The 19,476-nt window shown below is 43.7% G+C and overlaps 1 protein-coding gene across 3 annotated transcripts in view; it reads right to left on the bottom strand.

The window, feature by feature from the left end:
* scube1 (signal peptide, CUB domain, EGF-like 1) overlaps positions 1–19,476 on the bottom strand; it is a 324,611-nt gene that overhangs the window by 26,665 nt on the left and 278,470 nt on the right. For 2 of the 3 annotated variants that reach the window (XM_047022447.1, XM_047022445.1), the window contains exons 5-7: positions 18,159–18,284; positions 16,023–16,139; positions 8,250–8,339 (exon numbers count right to left, since the gene is read on the bottom strand). In XM_047022447.1, coding sequence (XP_046878403.1) covers positions 8,250–8,339; positions 16,023–16,139; positions 18,159–18,284 — 333 coding nt within the window. The remainder of the gene's footprint in view (positions 1–8,249; positions 8,340–16,022; positions 16,140–18,158; positions 18,285–19,476) is intronic. The other variant, XM_047022448.1, reaches the window with a different exon arrangement.

A 19,476-nucleotide genomic window follows, 5' to 3' on the forward strand; every position in this document is an offset into this window, starting at 1 on the left:
TAACAGCAAAATAAGCTATAAATAATGTCAACTCCAAATCTTTACCTTTTTTTAAATATTATGCCTTAATTTATCATTTAGCCTACATATGTGCATTATAACTCACAGATCACAGTGATTCTACAAAGGCACAAAACATATAGGCCTATGAAACTGAATAAATGGCATTTCACTTTGATTAAAACAACTTGTTTATTTTAATGTATTTTAATGTATGTTTCCAATCAGCGCTAAAGTGTAGTACCTACCCTTTCCGTTCAGAGTTAATGTAATGTGTTTTTGAGTTAATGTAATGTTGTTTTCCATTTGGGGGAGCGTGTTTTTGTATTGGGGGGAGGTGAACAAGTCATCCGATTTGGTGGGAGTTGACTCGTATTGGGGGGGAGTGTTTTCATATGGGGGATGTACTCATATTAGGGGGTGTGATTTGCACTTCAGGGCCACCGTACGTTAGCAATAAGGTAGCTTAAGGAAGCTTTCACCGCTGCATCGCCTATTCCGGGTGCGTTGCTGTCACGTGCTGTTTACGTTCAGATCTGCAGTGTGACCTCTGCTGGACACATTTTGAATATGTGTTCCTTTATAAAAATGTGGACGTTGTCTCACGGGCCGGATTGAACCATCTGGCGGGCCGGTTTTGGCCCGCGGGCCGTATGTTTGACACCCCTAGATTCTAGCCTAGCAGCAGGCCTGCTGTTAGGGTGGGTAAAATGGTGCAGATGGCCTACTATGCAGCATGGACACCTGGTTGATAAAAAAAGGCTAGTGAGCAAACCAAAAACCGACATTGCGGTTGCAATCTAATAATTGCTCACCTTAAGATGATTAAAATGAGGATCTAATGAGATTCTAAAGACGTTATGTTTGTTCTTAGACTGAAGAAATGAGGGCAATAGAAGTAGTTTGGAAGAAGAGGAGAGGTACTCCATCTTCCAGGGAACTTATCTGATAAGTGCTGTAGGGTAAGACAATGGACTGCTGCCTACTTTTCACTGTGCCTCAACAACGCGTGTACACGATGTATGTATGTGTGTATGTGTATAATATGTATGTGCTTTGCAAAGTGTGTGTGTGTGCGTGTATGAGGGCTGGGGTAATGGATCACGGTGATTTATAGAGATCCTGGAGGGCCCTATCATTAGACCTGTTTGAGTACAGTCCTGCCTTGCGCCCCCCTCCTCCACGCTTTAGCCCCCTAGGCCAGGCCCAAGCACAGGAACCCAGGCATGCCAACGTGACACATAAACACACTGATTGATGTGGACATACCTCCCCACTACCCCCACCCCATACACACACACACACACACCTCTTCACAGCAGACCCCTCCTGTGCCCCCTCCAGCCCCACCCACATATTTACGTCTCTTCATCCCTTCTACCACTTCTTTGGTGTGTGTGTCCGTGACAAGGAACCTCTCTCTACACTGGGCAGAGTAGTGAGGGTAAACCCTCACTCTGTCTCCTAAGAAATATTTGACAGCCCAAATCATTGACCATCTATACCACTGTGGTATAGAATTCAGCAAGAAAGCAATTACTGACCTAACGCATAACCATAACTTGACCCAGTATAGTGTAACATAACCTATTATTGTACCCTAGTTTTCACTCCGTCTTCTGAAACTAGACCAAACCAATTTCAACACAGTATTTCCTGGAAGAGAGGTGTGTTTTAGGAAAAATACCTTCGTGTACAATAATGACTTGACTCGTCGTTTTAGTTGCTCTCTAACTGCAGCACCCCCTGTTCTCCCTAAAAATATCTGCCTTTCCAGTACACATATGCATGCACATTCATCACATGCACAAAATAAACACATTATTTCCTCTAAGACTTCACCGTGGCTCTGACAGTTAGGAAGAAGAGATGTTATAGAGACAGACAGATAAACGAGGGGTTTACAAACATACACAGTTTGTATTACTATTCTTGTGGGACTCACTATTCAGTCCTATTTCAAAATCCAGTTTTTCCTAAACCTTAACCCAAAATCCTAACTTCAACCCTAACCATAGCTCCTCAACCTAAAACTATCCCTAGCTCCTAACCCCAACCCTTAATGTAATTCTAACCTTAACCCCCCTAAAACCCCTCAAAGTAGCACTTGAACTTGTGAGGACCACAACAATGTCCCCACAATATCAAATTGTCCTTGTTTTACGATTCTTGAGGTGAATTCTGGTCCCCACACACACATCAGCTCACACTCTTCCAACCGTAAATCTGGCCAAGCATATACACACTCCCATGAGCAGAAGACACAGCTGACAAAATCTCCTTCTCTCTGCGGTACCTACATAAGCTGTCAGGCAAGGCCCCAGCTGGAGATCACGCATTCTGCTCTGACTCACACAAACACACATACAGACCGTCACTCTCTCCCGTCGGCCACATCTTTCCCTGGGTGACAGGTTTATTTGGACTCCTCAGGCGAGGTAGGTACGTTGCCACCTTTGCCTTTCACACCTTCCCCCATATGTCCTGCACATGGTGGCTTTGTTAAGCTGGGACTCAGCCCTCAATACCTTCATTTCTATTGACTGAACATCATCAATAATATCAATATGAACCTTCTATATTAACCACTCGTTCTGTCTTTTCCTATTGTATTTTCATGTTTTTCATGATAGATTCAATTGCCACCTGACTATCTTAATCAGCCTGGGTCTGGTGCTGTCCAATGGACCGTGTCTTCAGAGTGAACTGCAGCAGAAGCGTGGAGACAACAAACGCTGTGTGTCTATACTTCTGCGTGGTGTGTACACATGTGTGTGTCTCAGAGAAGCATGGAGTGCAGTGTCAAATATAACACGAGGCTGCTGCTCCTGCCATGGCAGAAGACTGCTGCAGGAGAACCACCCTACCCTGAGGCCTGAGTGTGGTGAGCCACAACACGGGCACACAAATACATACATCTTGTACACACACACACATACAAAAAGACTGACACACACAAACACATACATGCCGAAGGATAGACACACAAACACACACCTACAGAAAGATAGACATACACAGACACGGTACTCTGACATCTGCCAAGCTTTGCATTCAAAGGGAGTGGATTAAACACCCACACACATCATGGTACACTGTACTCAACACTGACATGTGTGATGGGAACGTACACAGCAGCAAACATGGAGTTAATTGTGTGAGATGAGGAGCATCACAGGAACCTTGTCTGAGAGGAACAGAGTCTGGGTCAGGCAGGGTTGAAGTAAGAGAGAGAGAAAGAAATGGAAGTAAGTCAATTATGGAAATTTAGATCAAAGAAAAAAATAATAGGAACTGATAACAGGTTGAGGAGAAAGGAGGAGGATTACATTTATTACCTACATAACCCCCCCCCCCCTTCTGCTTCACTGGCCAAAAGTGGACACCTGTTGGGGTGAGATCAGCACCTGTAAGGAGAGGACTTGCCAAACAAACACACACACACACAAATACAGTCCTGTACTCTACATAACTGTAGTAAAAAGTGTACAGAAGATTCCCTTGCTAAATAGTTTTTTTTCCCTCAATGGGATAAAATTCATAAATAATGGTTAAAAAATAAATGGTACAATACAGTTGTAAAAAAGTGTACACTAGTTGACTGAGGGACTAGCTGGATCTTGTAACATACATACATAGATTAATATGGATTAAGAATTGAGGGCCTCATTTATCTAGGCCTTTGCGCCTGTTTCCAGGCATTAATTGTTCACAAAGACTGACTTAACCGATGCAGGCTATTTACAAACAGGGCACATCTGGATAAAATCGCAGACTTCCTGCCACATGAGCGAGAACAGGCAAGTTGCGCTTTCAATATGCGTTTGTGGGAGGGTCATGGGGAAAGTGGGAGGGTCGTGGGGAAAGTGGGAGTTCCACCCAAAAAGGTGGGAGGATACGCGTAAAGTGCGCCTAATTATATATTCTGCAGTATTTACAAAGACTGCCAGTAAGATCGTGCCTCTATTCTGCGGGGGAAATTATCTGCCCCTCAAATGCAGGTGTAAACCAGGAGCATGTTTTCCTGTGTGTACAAATGTACCTTATTCAATGGCAGCAGTGATCCGAGCAAGGGGAAGGCATAGGCCAATTTTTTTCCGAGGGTGTGGATGTTCTTCATGTTCGTATGCTTCATGTTTTGGGGGATATCTCGTTGTTTATAATCATTGACCTATGCACTTTTGTAGAGCTCTCTCTTGGAAGTGGCTTTGGATAAAAGTGTCTGCTAAATGATTACATGTAAATGATTTGCCCTGTAATATGTTCAGGTTTGCTGTTACTTCATGCATGTCGCTAAATTTAAGCTTGTGCTTTCTTTTTCCCGTAGGAAGATCCATGACAGACACATTGTTTGCTCTTTTATAGGGTGCGCTAATTAAGCTATGACCGAAAACAGACCTAGCGTAAACTGCGCCGTTGTTAGTATACGGGTATATGAGTATATGAGTATATAACAAGCCTGTTACTGTACCTGAGTCTGTACCTGAGTCTGTTACTGAGCCTGTTACTTAGCTTGTTACTGAGTCTGGTACTGAGGGTATTACTGAGCCAGTTACTGAGTTTGTTACTTAACCTATTTCTGAGCCTGTTTTTGAGCCTGTTACTGGGTCTGTTATTGAGCCTATTACTGTTACGGAAAATACATGTTACTGTTACTGAGCCTGTTACTGAATCTGTCACTGAGCCTGTCACAGAGTCTGTAGCTTTAACCAGACCTCGTCTACGGAGAGCCTGTCCACTCCCTATATGCCCCATTGTACCGAATTTGGTTGCAGTTCCACCAGAGTTCCACTGGGGGTGATCGCGGGTAAGTGCAAAATAAATGGGAGCTTTCTATGGAGCTAAATTATTCTCTTTCGCCTGATTGTCATTGAGTAATCTCAGATTTGATTGTAGTTTTTGCAAATTCAACATGGATTATAGGTCAAAAGTTGAATGAGCGAGTACTTATGTCCTTTCGATTTCTTACAGGGTGAGTCGTTGTTGCCCATAACACACTAGCATTCTGCTCATGAATGCTGAATGGTTAGTGAGGGACTGGTTACAACCAGAGATCCCGCTTGATGGCATCCGAAGCGGTACCAGAATGTCAGAGCATTAGCAACATTAGCAACAACATTAGCAAACCAAAACTCTTTCTAGCACGTGTATTGACAGGGAGAGCCTAACCTGTCAGCTGTGTTGTCGATGCATCGAGAGAAAAAAGGAACTTACAGAGTTTGCCAGAAAGCATTATCTCTGGCCGTACAATGTGTATGACGTCATTGACATTTGAAAAGGCTTTTTAGAACAAAAAGGCGACTTTAAAAAAAATCTAACACCTAGCAGTGTGTATTTTTTTTGCCTACCCTTTCGAATTCAACATTCAAATTACTAGACAAAAATGTATATCCTGAGAAAAGTGGATTTTGAGGGGTATAGCTCCATAGACCTCCATTCATTCTGCACTCGCCTGTGTGCACCATATATGGAACTAGAGTGGAACTGCAACCAGTTCAGAAGCTGGAAGTTTCCCGAGAGTGGCAGTTCTCCCATATTAGACATTCTCTGCTATAACTAAGCCTGTTAACTACAAAGTAAACTAATGGAATAAATAGAAGAGGAGCGGTGGATGAGACCCAGCAGAATAGGGCTGTTTTAGGCTCCCAGCTTTAAAAGGGGTGTGCGGATGGTTTTAGTATGATTTCAGTGGTTAGTCTGGTTAGTGGTTACTCAGAGACATAGTGCACAGCAAGTGTAAGAGTAATGGTTTAATTCTTTGACCCGTTCAAATGACTTGCTGTCTGTTGATGGAAGGGTCTTTGTAAATTATACTATTAACTCTTCAGGTAATTGGAGCAAAAAAATGCTTCTCTTCCCATGGCCGCGGGAACTAGGGGTGCTGAGGGTGCTGCAGCACCCCCTGACAGCACAAGCATTTAAATTGATATGACTTAAAAATCCACCACCGTGGCACAGCTCCGCAGTAGCGGACTGGCCATCGGGAGCACCGGGAGAAAACCAGGCTAAGAAACGTAGGGTGGGGATGAAAAATTAAGAGACAAAGAAATCACCTTCACTAGACAAGGTTTTACAAATTGAAAAACGGTTATGTTTATATTACATAAAGCTCAACTATTTTGCGCTCAAATAAAGGCCAAAATGTTTTGGCTCACGCGCTATGCGCGCTCGCATTAAGGATAGAACTCCCAAACTTGCATCACATCGAACACTGAATATGCTTGCATTAGCAGGTTGGCTGTGGTGGCGTATATGGGGGCCAGTTCTGGTGGGCCAGTCTGGATCACGTCCAGGGCCTATTTTTACTCCCAGTACGTCCCTGCCGCCCCGCAACATTAAGCCCCCCCCCCAGCACCCCCTTGATAAAATATTTTCCCGCGGCTATGTCTCCTCCTGCATGGCATACAGCGGTTTTGATAAGATGTTATTATGATGATATGTTTCTCACTGAGATAGACTCCAGGGAGACACAGTTGAGGTCAGGCAAGGACACACAAATGAGAGACAATGGAAGAGGGAGGAAAACAGGATTGAAAGACTTGGGTCCCTATTCCATAAAAAAACGTTAGAAGGAAGATTTGAGACTGAGCAAGATTTGAGAATGGTCAAGATTCTTCACGAGGCAGCAACAAAACACTTCTCCAAAAACTACAGTTTTCTCTAATAACATAGGCATGCTTTTTGACTTCACCTGCGTCCACCTGACTGGAGATTTTATTGAACAAAAACATAAAATACTTCACTATGAAGGTCTGGACAACAAATACTGGTTGTCCCCTTGAACAATTGCCCTAATCACAGCAAAATATAGAACAGATCTGGATTTCCTCCTCTTGTAGGGTAAACCTGGAGACTTTTAAAGAAAGGTTTGGGTTTGAATGGAAGGGAAGTAAGGTAAGCCAGACAGAATCCCTCATGCAATGACTGCATGTTCAACATTTAGTTATATTCAGATCACTATTTATTCAAGGGTTAGGGTTAGAAAGAAAGTGTATTAGCATTGTCAGAATTACAAACAAATGCTTAAGATGTACCAGATGCTTTTACATCAATGTCATGTTGTAATTTCTCAGAGTACATTGAAACATTTTGGATGGATCAGCATAATTGTATTTTTCGGAAAATAAGCAGCATTTTCTATAAACCGCACCCCACCAGAAAGGGAGCTTTGTGTTTGTAAATCGGAGTATAAACCGCACTGGAATATATGCCGTACTTGATACGGGAACAATGATATCAAATTGCCAAGCAATGCAAGAGTATAGGCAATCTTACAGTAGGGTGACCAGACTTCCTCTTGTAGCCAAACATGTCCTCTTTTCGAGACCTAAAAAATGCGTCTGGCAGGGATTCCAAAATCGTCCGGGATTTTTCCTCGGCGATGCGATTGCAATTGCAATTGCAATTGCGGCATGCTACTAACCCCCCCCCCCCCCTCCCCGAAGTGTCCTCTTTTTGCTAGCTGGGTCTTGCAGCTGTTTGATTTACAGAAATGATTATGAAATGTTATGTTCTACTAACCATTTGCCTATTTCAGCAAGTCACTGTATTTCTGATAGTGCAACTGAGACAACACAGTAAATCATTCCTCTTTCAAGTAAGCCCCCGTTCAAGTGTTAAGCATTAAATTAGCTGCACGGTCTGTAGAGATCTTGGGACAAAGACACTTTTTTGTTCGAAAACCGGGCTATAAACCACTTCAAAATATAATCCATACAACCACAAGAAAACTGTAAAATCGGGGTACAAGCCGCGGCTTTTATTCCCGAAAAATATGGTAGTATATATGGAGTGGACGTGCACTATAAATGTTTACACCAAATAGTAATTTGTGTCATCAAGTCATTCAAGTTCCTTGACCTTGTCCCCTATTTCATTTAAAATGTGTTTAAGGAGTGTCTGTCCATCTTTGAAGCCTTATCTAAATGGGAAACCAACTGTTAGTTCTTAGTAGAAACCTAGAGAACGAGACATACTTTAGGTAAGGGGAGAGAGCTGGAAGGAGTGCAGCAATCAGTTTCAGATTGTATTTTCACTATATTTTAGCCTATATAAAAACGATAAGCTTAGGGGTTGACCATGTTGGTAAGAAATATTAAATCAAATGGATCATTCATAAAAAATGGTTTTACAAAAAAACGTGTACATTTAAAAAGACTAAATAAAACTATATCAAAAAAGAGAGAGGAAAGGGGGGATACAAGCACAAGCGCCATGGCAACACATAGAAAGAGGAAGAAAAGAGTTACCCATAAGTAGCCGCCGTTTCACCCGCTTGTCCACATCAGCTACTGACGTGGCATTGAACTCAGAGCTCTCAATTGCAGCCTCATCTCTCTCTAAAACACAAGTGACAAGGGGACAAACAGTGAGCAGTAAGGTTAATGAGAAGCCCAATGTCCAATCGCCCGGCCTCAGGCCCCTGCCCACACCTCTTGGCGTATGAGTAAAAACCAAAGCCAAGAAGCAAGAAGCCATGAAGAAGCGTCTAAATCCCTGTTAGCATGTTAATCTCCCCCAACCCAAAAAACAAATTGAAGAACCCTGAATCCCAAAGCAAAAGTTGTTGTTAAAAATCGGTGTCAGTCTTTAGCTGTGGATGAGGATTGTGGATGGTGGAGGTCGGGGGGGGATTAAAAAACGAAATTATTCAATACACAATTATGATAATTAGTCGTGGTGGGGAGTGGGGAGTTTAGAAGTTCGTTGTTTGTTGCCACCGGTGCTGTTTCTGTCTTCCATACCAAATTGCCACACAGTGTCAGCAATGATTCCCTCACAACAGGACAAGAGTACAGGACAGGGGAGAAAGAGGAATAGGAGGAGGACAGAAGATGAGCAAAAAGAGTTTAAGACAAGCTGCAGAAATGTGGAAGGGGGTTGGGTGGAGGGGTGTGATGTGAGTAGGGTGTGTGTGGAAGAGGTAGGGTGGGGTGTGAAAGAGAGGGTGAATGGGTGTGGTGGGTGTAGAATGGAGGAATGTGAAGGGGGTTGGGTGGAGGGGACAGGGTGGAGTGTGCAAGAGGTACTGTGAATGAGTGTGGAGGGGGTAGGGTTGAGGGTGTGGATGGATGTGAGGGGTTTGGTGGGTGGAGGGTGCAGGAATGTAAAGTGGATAGGGTGGAGGGGGTAGAGTGGGGTGTGAAGGTGGTAGGGCGGAGGTGTATGGTCGGGTTAGTGTGGAGGGGTGTGGTGGGGGTAAGGTGTGGTGTAGAGGGTGTAGGACAGAGGGGTGTGGTGGGAGTAGGGTGTGATGTAGAGGGTGTAAGGCAGAGGGGTGTGGTGGGGGTAAGGTGTGGTGTGGAGGATGTAGAGTAGCAGTTTGTGGTGGAGGTGTGGTGTAAAGGGGGCAGGGTAGAGAGGTGTGTTGGTACTAAGGTACAGGGTGAAGAAGGGGTAAGTTGGAGGAGTGAGGTGGCGGTTGGGTGGGATGTGGTGTGGGTAGGACAAGAGAGAGAGAGTGGATGAGGATGAGAACAGAAGGGTGAAGAGAAGCAGCGATTGAGAGGGCATGCAGAATAGAGGAGGTATTCTGGGGGCAGTGCTGGTTGCCTGTTTGTCTATGGAACACATCAACTGTCTGTAACAGTCAACACTGGAAAACACTTTCCCAAGCCGAAGGCGCGCAGGGGGAAGGTTTGGAGAAGGTCGGGGTGGGGGGGGACAGTTAGAGTGGCATGCAGATTCACAGCTGTTGGGCAGCGGTAGCATGGGCAGAGTGTGAGAAGAGGGGGGTAAGGAGGGAGGAGCGGTAGGAGGTCTGGAGTCTGGATATCTGGGAAGATAGGGTGTCTTTCCCTGGGACAGACAGGGGAGGGGGGTGAGTAAGCTCTGAATGAGAATACTTCTATGAATGGGGGGAGCAGGGGTAGGGCACTGCCACTCAGTACAATGGGGCCTAGAATCGTGTTTGATGTACAGATTCCTCGTAAGGAGCGGCAGGGGGTCGGGGGTATTAATAATTTTTTTTCCATCACCCTCGTTTGGCCCATTTCAACCACCCCTCTACCCCCCAACCCATCTCCCACCTGAACCCCACCAGCCTCTCTCTGAGGCAGTTTGTTTGTTGAGGATTGGTGGACAAAGCAGAGGACTTACTGAAGTACCCTCACGGACGAAAAGAGGCTTTCTGATCCTTGGCTAACGGTTGAGGGTTGTGTGTGTGTGAGTCTTCATCTGCATGTATGCTTGAGCCCATGTCTGTCTGCAAGCTAGAATAGAAGGAACTCAGTATACTTAAGTGTTTGCTAGAGATAAAGAGAGGGAGAGAGAGCAGGAGAGTGAGCTGCAACGATTAGTCGACGTTATCGACAACGTCGATGATAAAAAAATTGTTGACAAATATTTCTGTTGTCGACAAATCGTTTGATCTCATAGGACCTATTTTAAGTGCCTGCAATAACGTGATTTGACCAGTGCGGCGCTGTAGCGCTAGACTAATGCAGCAAGTATTGTGTGGGAAAGTTTCACCAAAGATCCAACTAAAAATACTGTAATATGTAATGTGTGCAAGGCGGAACTTGTTTTCCATGGTAGCACAACGTGTATGCATGAACATTTAAAACGAAAGCATCCCCGCACGAGAGGAGATGGAAACGGCAGGAGGTGAGCGTGCTCAAGCTGGATGGCTAGATAGCTACACCAGTTGATAATAACGAATTATGTAGTATTTCACGGATACTAACACCGTAGCAACATGTCCACAGACTGCAGTTAGACAGTTCAGTGTATAGACCAATTATCACCCTACATCACACAACTGTCAAGCAGGCTCAACTGCGCATGTCGGTTGCAAAAGACGAACTTCTCCCCGGTCTATTACACTTGGAGTGTCGATCAGGTCATCGTATATCTCTGGCCACTGGATTGCAGGGCTTGATATCAACTTTTTGAGGCTCTTGGCCTTTGGACAAATACATTTACATTTCACTTGTCTATGCACAAAAGTCACTTGACCCCGATACCCTTAAAAAGCCTGACTAAGTGATCGGGCAAAACTTGCCTTCTCAGGCAAATGACGAATGAAACAGGCTCGGTTAAAGAAATCCGAGATGCTGGCTATCTTCATCAGGCTCGTATCTACATTAGGCAGTCCTCCCTGACGTTTCTGTTGTAGAATGGAGTGAAATACAACATTGTGCACACTGCCAGTGAGCGAGTCTGACTGAGGTTAATGTCAAAACAGTGTAACGGGGACGCATTCTCACTCAGATTGCCAGTTTAAACAAATCAGAAAAATTATCGGACCAGCTGGCTAAGAGCAGAATTCCCATATCTCTTGAAAGCTGACCTGCTCGACTTTTTAGATGTAGAATTGACTGTAAAACTGTACCATTCTGAACTTTGTGACATGACGTGAAGACATGGTTGCCGCTCGACTATGCGGTCTGTTCCGGGCGACGTTCTCACTCAGATTTCAAGACTTTCGTGACCCAAATAAAAATTCTGATGCGACAGATCAATGGGTAATCGCTTTCTCTCTTAAAGGCTGTCCTCCTCGACCTTTTTGGTATTTTTAAATCTAACTATTTGTATATTCTGTGTGGTCCTTTTGCCATTTAAAATGCTATCCTATCCCGGTTTTCTGCAACCACATTGCTCGTGCAATCCCGAATGTTTACAAACAAATAATTGGTCTATACGACCATTGTAATGACACAAACAAAAAGCCAGTCCAGAAATGATACTGTTACTCACTGTTTTTCATTGAACAGAACCCTGTTGTCTTACAAGAGATTTGTTTACATTCCTACTTTTTTTTGTCTGTATACAACTGACGTATTTTTGTTTATTTATCTTTTATATACTTTAAAGCAACATGACTGAAACAATGCTTATAGAGCTTTTTTTTTTAAGTTGGACACAATTGGACGAAAAGAGATGTAATAGCCTGTTCAGTTGGCTCAAAGTGCAATACATTTTTTTTTTTTTCAAAAGCTGAAGTGATTTCTTGGTTTGATTTATTAGTTAGAATAACAATAACTCAATTTTTTTTTTATTGCAAAAGCTGAATAATCAATCAAAACTTTCTGATTAATCAATGAAAAATGTTATTATTAGTCGACTAATCGATCTAATAATCGTTAGATTAGTCGATTATCAAAATAATCGTTTGTTGCAGCCCTACAGGAGAGAGAGGAGAGATTAAGTGCATGTCTACGGGGGGGATGTTGAGTAAGACTAGGTCAGGAAGGGGGGGAGGGTCTCCAGGACCATAAAGGACTGGAGGACAACTTACATATGGAAAGGATGGGGTAAGGAAATTGATCTATAAAACACTATTACTGATATACGTGTCGACAACACTATATTGAGCAGAAAGACAGAGGTTGCAATTAATGTAGACTTGAATTCACAGGTATAAATTCAAAACGGTAACAATGAAAAATGCACGCAGAGCAGACTCTACCATGCAGCCGGCCAGATGGAGACAGACAGAAGACTTTTGATTAGCGACAAAGATTTGATGAGGATTAACAGCAGACGCATTAGAGAAAAAGGCATGCTTCAGCGGTGGGGAGGGGGCCACGAAACAGGCAATTGATTTTTATTGAATATTCGGGGTAGGGCCTGGGCTACACATCAGTTGTCTCTGGGCTGGGCAGTTATGGAGAAAGGGATGGATTGTTGAGGTGGATCAGATGATAGGCAGGAATTTTGTGCTCGTGCGGGGGTGAGAGGTGACGGCCAGGTTTGTGTGGTTTCAAGATGTTGATTGTTTTGTTTCTAGTTTTTTTGTGATCTGGAGGGGTTGCACAAAAACGTTTTTTTTCTGTGGCAGTATCGTTTTTTCTTTTCGGCAAGGAAGGGAAGAGCTGGAGTAGGGGAGGTTGTTGGGAGCTCTATGTCAGATCAGGCTGCAATTGAGATGTCTGTTCCTACCCTGCGCCCTCAGCCCGCCCAACACCCACACTGACTCATCGTGAACATTTTTGTTTCTCCCTTTTCTCTTTCCCTCACATACAACTATTGATGCACCTCAAATAACTCTTAAACTTTTGTTTAGGAACACAATTTTGAACATGGATGCTCAAGACAAGACAGGCAATCAGTAACTATCACCAGAAAGTAGGAGGAGGAATAGAGAAGGAAGAAGGGGGAGGATGGAAGAAAAGGAGAAGCCAGTCAAAGATGGTTGGGACGACATTTAGGAGACTTGGAAAAATATAGGCCTTCTCTTCTATCTACCAGAGAAAGAGAGAGGAAGGGAGAGAGTGACGAGACAGAAGGGGATAGAGAGGAGAGGAGGGTTCACGTTTGCTTTCACTCTACATGGAGCTGTCCTCTTCTTAGTCATCGAGTTCGTTCTCATTTTCTGGATTGGCTGGAAGGCAAAGAGTTAGGAGCACAACTGAAGGCAGACCTGTTAGAGAAAATTTCTGCTGATTATTGTGACATTACTATTTTCTATTGATAGGAGACGGAGATTAGAGAGAGAGTCTCCAGTGTTCTAATACAGCAGGAATACAGTCCACAGGAGAGAGAGAACAAGAGAGAAAAAGGAGACAAAAGGTTTAGATAGGCAGACGAGAGAGAGGGGCAGACGAGAGAGAGAGGTCTCCAGTGTTCCAGCACAGCGGGAAGGACAGCACATGGGAATTAAAAAACAAGTGTATCTCAGAATGTGTGTGTACCTGTAATTCATTCAAAAGAAGTGTGTAACAACTCTGTTGTGGTTACAAAAGCGCACCACCGCATGTACAACTTCAGAGCTAGATTAGATAGACTGAGGGCCTCATGTACGTACATTTGTAAACTTAATGTTATTAGCGCCATGGCCAACACGCAGAAAGCGCATGCTGTGATACTTCAGTTTATGTCGTATTTACAAACCTGCATGTCATCGGGTAAACAGCACCTTTCTCCGCCCACTATACCGTACATTGCGAGCATTTAAACACGCAATTGAATGGGCCTCCTTCTTCTCTTTCTATCATGGATCAGCCACCTAAGTCAAAACAGCGATGACTGTTTGAAATTATCCAGGCATATGCGCATCCTGGTTTACGCCTGCTTTTAACAGGCGGAGAATTTTCACCGCAAAATAGAGGTGCGCTTTCACAGGCAGTTTTTGTACATACCGCACATATTTACATATGTGTATGTACAAAATTAGGCGCACTTTACGCATCCCCTCCCATCTCTTTATGGTAGACTCCCACTTTCCCCTGACCTTACCGTGAATGTATTTGCATGACACGGAAAAGCGCAATTTGCCATTTTTAGTTCCCGCGACAGGCAGTCTGCGCTATTACCTCAGTGCGGCATGTTTGTACACACCTCGCCATGATTTTACGCGCACATTGCGAAACAAATACGCCTGAAGTGGGCGCAAAAGCGTTAGTACATGAGGCCCTCAGTGTTATTGGAGTAGCACACCTGTGCTGTGTGCGACCTTAGCCTGACTGTGAGCATGTAGCACGTTTGCACGCTGGTGTTCCTTTTGACTGTGCCGGTGGCCACCTCCTCGTTGGCTTGTGTGCACATGATGATTCATCTGTAATGTCTGTCCCTTCTGCCTGTCAGTGGCTTTCACTTGCATGAGAATATCTGACCAGGCTGTCAATAGGACAGGTAACCTAACGGCCAGACTGACTGGCTGGTTGACTGCCTGTTTGTTGACTAACTGTCTGGCTAAATAACTGGTTGATAGACTAATTGGCTGACTGGTAGACTGACTGAATTACTGACTAACTGACCTCTAGCTGGGAGTCATCCTTCTCTCCTCGCAAAAACTGGAACTATCTGGAACATTCTTGGATGACAAAATGATGAATGGCAGGCTGAAACATATAGACAAATAAATAAATGAAAAAAGGGATAAAAATTCACATGCTGATGATAACTGCATATTTGTCTGCCCTCGTTTGGCTTCCAATTTGCTTCCCAGTGTGACAAACTTGTCGGCATGGGGTTGCAGATAAGTCTGTAATTCTCTTTCACTTAAAAGGGATACACAAACACTGAAGCACACATACACAAAACTTCTTAGTGTAGAACATTGTGGAAATAGAACTGGGTCCTGATTGGTAGTGATTTTTGTTCTCTGCATATGGACCCATCGCCTGAGGACATTAAAGCTCTATTGAAAGGCATGTGTTAAAGTTTCCCATTTGGCAAAAGGCTGCATGGACTTTGGGCCCGACATCTTGTTAATTTTTCCACCACCCTTCGGATCTCACTAATGCTCTCACATAATACTGAACCTCATCCCTGGGCCATAACACGCCACCACTCCAAAAAGTAGTCTGACACTTATTGGAGTATTGAAGTGTGTGTGACAGAGACAGAGAGTTATGAGGTTGTATTATACATATAATTATATTAAATAATGACACAATATATATTGACATGTCATTGCAAGAACTACTTAATCCAGTGTTTATACCCAGTCAGTTTTGTCCCATAAAATATGTACACTGTGTGAACGATCTGGCAAAAATGTGTATTGCTATGTGTGTCAAGAAACAATGCACATTGTTTTGGTAATATTGGAATGGTATTATTCTTGTCTGTTCTTCCCACTAAATTTAATTCTCTCCAATGGTCTTTCTTGCACTCTCTCTTTTTCTGTGTGTGTGTCAGCAGCTCAATTACTTTCCATCTCCATCTATATCTCTCTCCCTTTGTGTGTTTAAATAAGCTGGGGCCAGGGCAGGGGAGAGAAAGACTGCTGGAGGAGAAGAACAACTCTGTCACGGTTCCTCTCTCTTTTCCTCTCACACATACACAGACACAAACAGAAAGCTCTACAATTGTCTGCCTGTTTGCCTTGTCTCATGATGGTACTGTTAAACAGAGGGTCAAATTAACGACTGTACTGGAGGTTTTATCAATAGCTCCAGTCCAAAAGTTTGTAATCCATGTGTATGTGAGCGAACGTTCATGTGAATCCCAATACATTCATTGTGTTGTTGTGAATCCAAAGAGTATAATGTGAATATAAAGAATATCATATACATCGGGGGCATTCAACCTGACCAGGAAAGCAGTGGGTGTATAAGTGTTTAGTTGTCACTCACCAACGCAGGTCTTGCTGTCTGAGTGCAGGGCGTACTTCTGATGACAGCCACATACCGGCCCAACATCCGTTTCATCACACGTGTGCTGACATCCCCCGTTTCCATAGTTGCACGTCACTGGAAACATATGAGGACAACGAGGGAGGGTTACTATACATGACCACCCCACCGACACACACACACTGCCCACATACACACCCACATTCTAGGCCTCAAATACACAAATCACTTGGAATGCTGTTTTCAGAAGGCTAAGCAGAAAGGAATTCACTGTCTGCCACTACCTCAGATATCAAGTGGCAGCCCCCACCCCCAAATATAACAGAGGATGCCTCTAGGGGGCATCCCTAATGTGGGGTAATAAAGTAGCCAGCAGGCCATGCTGACTGGAACTAGGCTTGGACTGGGCTCACTTTGTTTCTACACATGACAACATCTGGTGAAATGGCTTCACCAGACACTGAGCTGGCCCTGGGACAGAGGGAAGGAGTGAGGAAGAGAAAAAGAGAGCAGAAACGGAGATAGACGGAGAGAAAGGTAAGTAGAAAAGAGAGATTTGAGAGAGCGAGAGAACAAAAGTGAGGGCGGTTGGAGAGAGAGAGTGGGGAAGCTCCTATGCAGTCTGTCTGCGGGAGTTTAATCAGGACAACTGAAATTTGTTAACGTGCCATTCTTTGACGTTTATGAGCATGTCCTCAGAATGTAGAGAAAGCGAGGGAGGAGGCGAGGGGAGTCTGGAGAGGTGTGTGTTTCATCTGGAGACGGACATAGCTGGTCCTGTCCCTCTTTAAACAAGACGGTAGATTATAAAATCACACAGCCCTTCCACCGCTGGCCTATTGATACACTAGGGTAGTCAGCAGCTGAGATGGTCGTTAATTACGTTCAAGTCCAAGTTCGTACATAATTTGCCTCACAGTCTCCTAACTGTCTGGGCTGTGTGCTATATTCTGCTCAGAGAGAGGCCTTGCTGCAGGACCTCTTGACCTTACAGATACTTAGGCTGTACATGTACACAGAAAATCTGCCTTACACCTATTTTCTAGCTTGTTCGTTAGCCCTTTTACTAGTCAGTTTGCTAGCCACCAAGGAGCTATAGCTAGAGTCTCTTCATCGTGTGTTTACAGCTGCACCTAAACCCAAACCCTTTCCCCCCAACTCCCCATTCCACCTTAAACCCCCTTTCCCCCAACCCCACCCATGTAAACACTTTGCTAGCAAACATTTACCACAAATGAACCTCTCGGGTGATGTAGTAACTAGCAAATCCTTTCAATCCATAGAGGGACACATTTAACAGCTTTAAGGATTTCACAATGTTACAGTCTAAGAAGGACAAAATGTGTTTGCCAAAAAAAAGTCAGATGGCTGAGCGGTTAAGAAATCAGGCTACTAATCAGAAGGTTGCTGGTTTGATCCCCGGCTGTGCCAAAATTACATTGTGTCCCTGGGCAAGGCACTTCACCCTACTTGACTTGACTCCCTGTACTTACTGTAAGTTGCTCTGGATAAGAGCCTGTGCTAAATGCAAATGTAAACTAATAAAACAGTTTTATTTCCCCCTTCGGAACCCTACACCGATTGAAATTCCATGGTTTGAGGCGTTCAGGGTGAGGAATGAATACAATTAATACATTTGTTTTAAAACATCCTTTAAGTATGAAAAAAAGTTTCTGCTCATAATAAAAAAAAGAATAAACAAGGGCTTTGGGTTGGAAAATTGCATATCAAATGCAGTTTAGGTTGAAGACTTGGACAAAAATCTCATGGAGCAAGTGTTCACATAGACCAAGCCTAACTGATACTCCTTCATTTCTGTTGTGAAAATGGATACTCCTTTATATTTGGCTCTAAAGCCTACAATAGTTGTTAGTTTACCCTGGCTTTGTCTCTCGTCCTAGCCTCTAGCTGTCTCAACAAGCCGCATGATTTGTGTTTTAGGAGGCCCTGGGGACCTCTCCCAGAGTAACCATAACCCATCACCTTCCCTTCCAGACCAGGGAACACTCCAAAGCCAAGGATTTGGATCTCAGCTCTGGAGGGGAGGACCAGACTGGTACCTTTGTCCAATACTCACTGATAAATCAAACTGGGGAGTGTGTGCTTAGTGTGGGGTTCTCTGGGAAGGGTACATACGTGTACAGTCTCTGAGGTTTTTGGCCAGCTCAAAGCCAGGCCTGCACTCGCATGCCACACCCCCCTTGGGGGTCTCTCTGCAGATGTGGGCGCAGCCATGATCCTTGTTCATGCAGTTCATTCCATCTGAGGAGCACAGAGAAAGAGTGTTAGATGGAGAGAGAGCACATACATACCTACATAATAGTACATTCAAATCATAAGCTGAGTATTACCGAGATAACTGAGAAGAGAGGGGGTCGGAAAGTGTGTGTTTGTGGGAGGTAGGATAGGGTAGGGTCATAGGTCAGTGTTAAAGTCAAAGTCAAACAAGACAGACTTTGAAGGCCAGTTTCATGCTTTGGGGCATTACTACCTCTACCCAGTCTGTTTAATGTGGGTTCAGCCACTTATTTACACAGCAGCCCTCATAACTTAAATTCCTCCGTATCTAAATCTTTTGAATGTCTCTTGTGTGTAGAATTTTAAGGGAAACAAATTAATTAAATCAATTTTGGATAAGGTTGTAAAATAACAAAATGTGGAAAAACTGAAGCGCTGTGAATGCTTTCCGTATGCAGTGTCTTCTCTGTCACTGAGGACACAACGAGGATATCAGTATCCACAAAAATATGTTGTTATAAGTGTGTGTGTGTGTATATATTTGTGTGTGCATTAGAGAGAGAGTGTGTGTCGATGATTCCTTTGATTATTAAAAACTTTGTTAGTTGATAATGTATGTTTTCAATACATTGTCGACTCAAATGCTTCCTTAAAAAATAGAAAATTATCCACTTGAGGAAGGGAAGTGGGTATTTTCATTGTGAAGACACACAGTACTAAAACTCACAGTCCAGAAGGAATGCACTCTCTCCAAAAGAACAGTCGGTGAGACAACATTATAATTTTTCCTGCTCTAGACAACTGGTAGGCAACCAGTCCCAAATTGGCCTGGGGGACCCTTTGTGTCTCATTAAGGGAACGTCTCCCCAAAGTGGAATCCTAGGAGTACACTTGACAGACAATCACCCCCACTTACAAGTCAAACACTTCCATTCACTAAGCCCCCTTTTTCCTGAAGGACAAATCGATAACATTCCTAACTTATGCACCTTTGTGTCTACCAGGTTTCACTAAATTATAGAGAGGCAGTCATTATGGTTTCGTCAGCATATCCATAAAATCCCCTAGAACGATTAACAATATTGCCGATGCATCCAATCACAAGTCTTTTGGCTACATTTCAATAGTTTTCAAGTTACAAATCCTCATAAATGTAGCATTTTGGTTAGCTCTATTTTGCACACAACTACCGCTAATTCAGTCCTTCGGACTGCCA

The sequence above is a fragment of the Hypomesus transpacificus genome, chromosome 7 (assembly GCF_021917145.1).
Source record: "Hypomesus transpacificus isolate Combined female chromosome 7, fHypTra1, whole genome shotgun sequence".
NCBI classification, from domain to species: Eukaryota; Metazoa; Chordata; class Actinopteri; order Osmeriformes; family Osmeridae; genus Hypomesus; species Hypomesus transpacificus.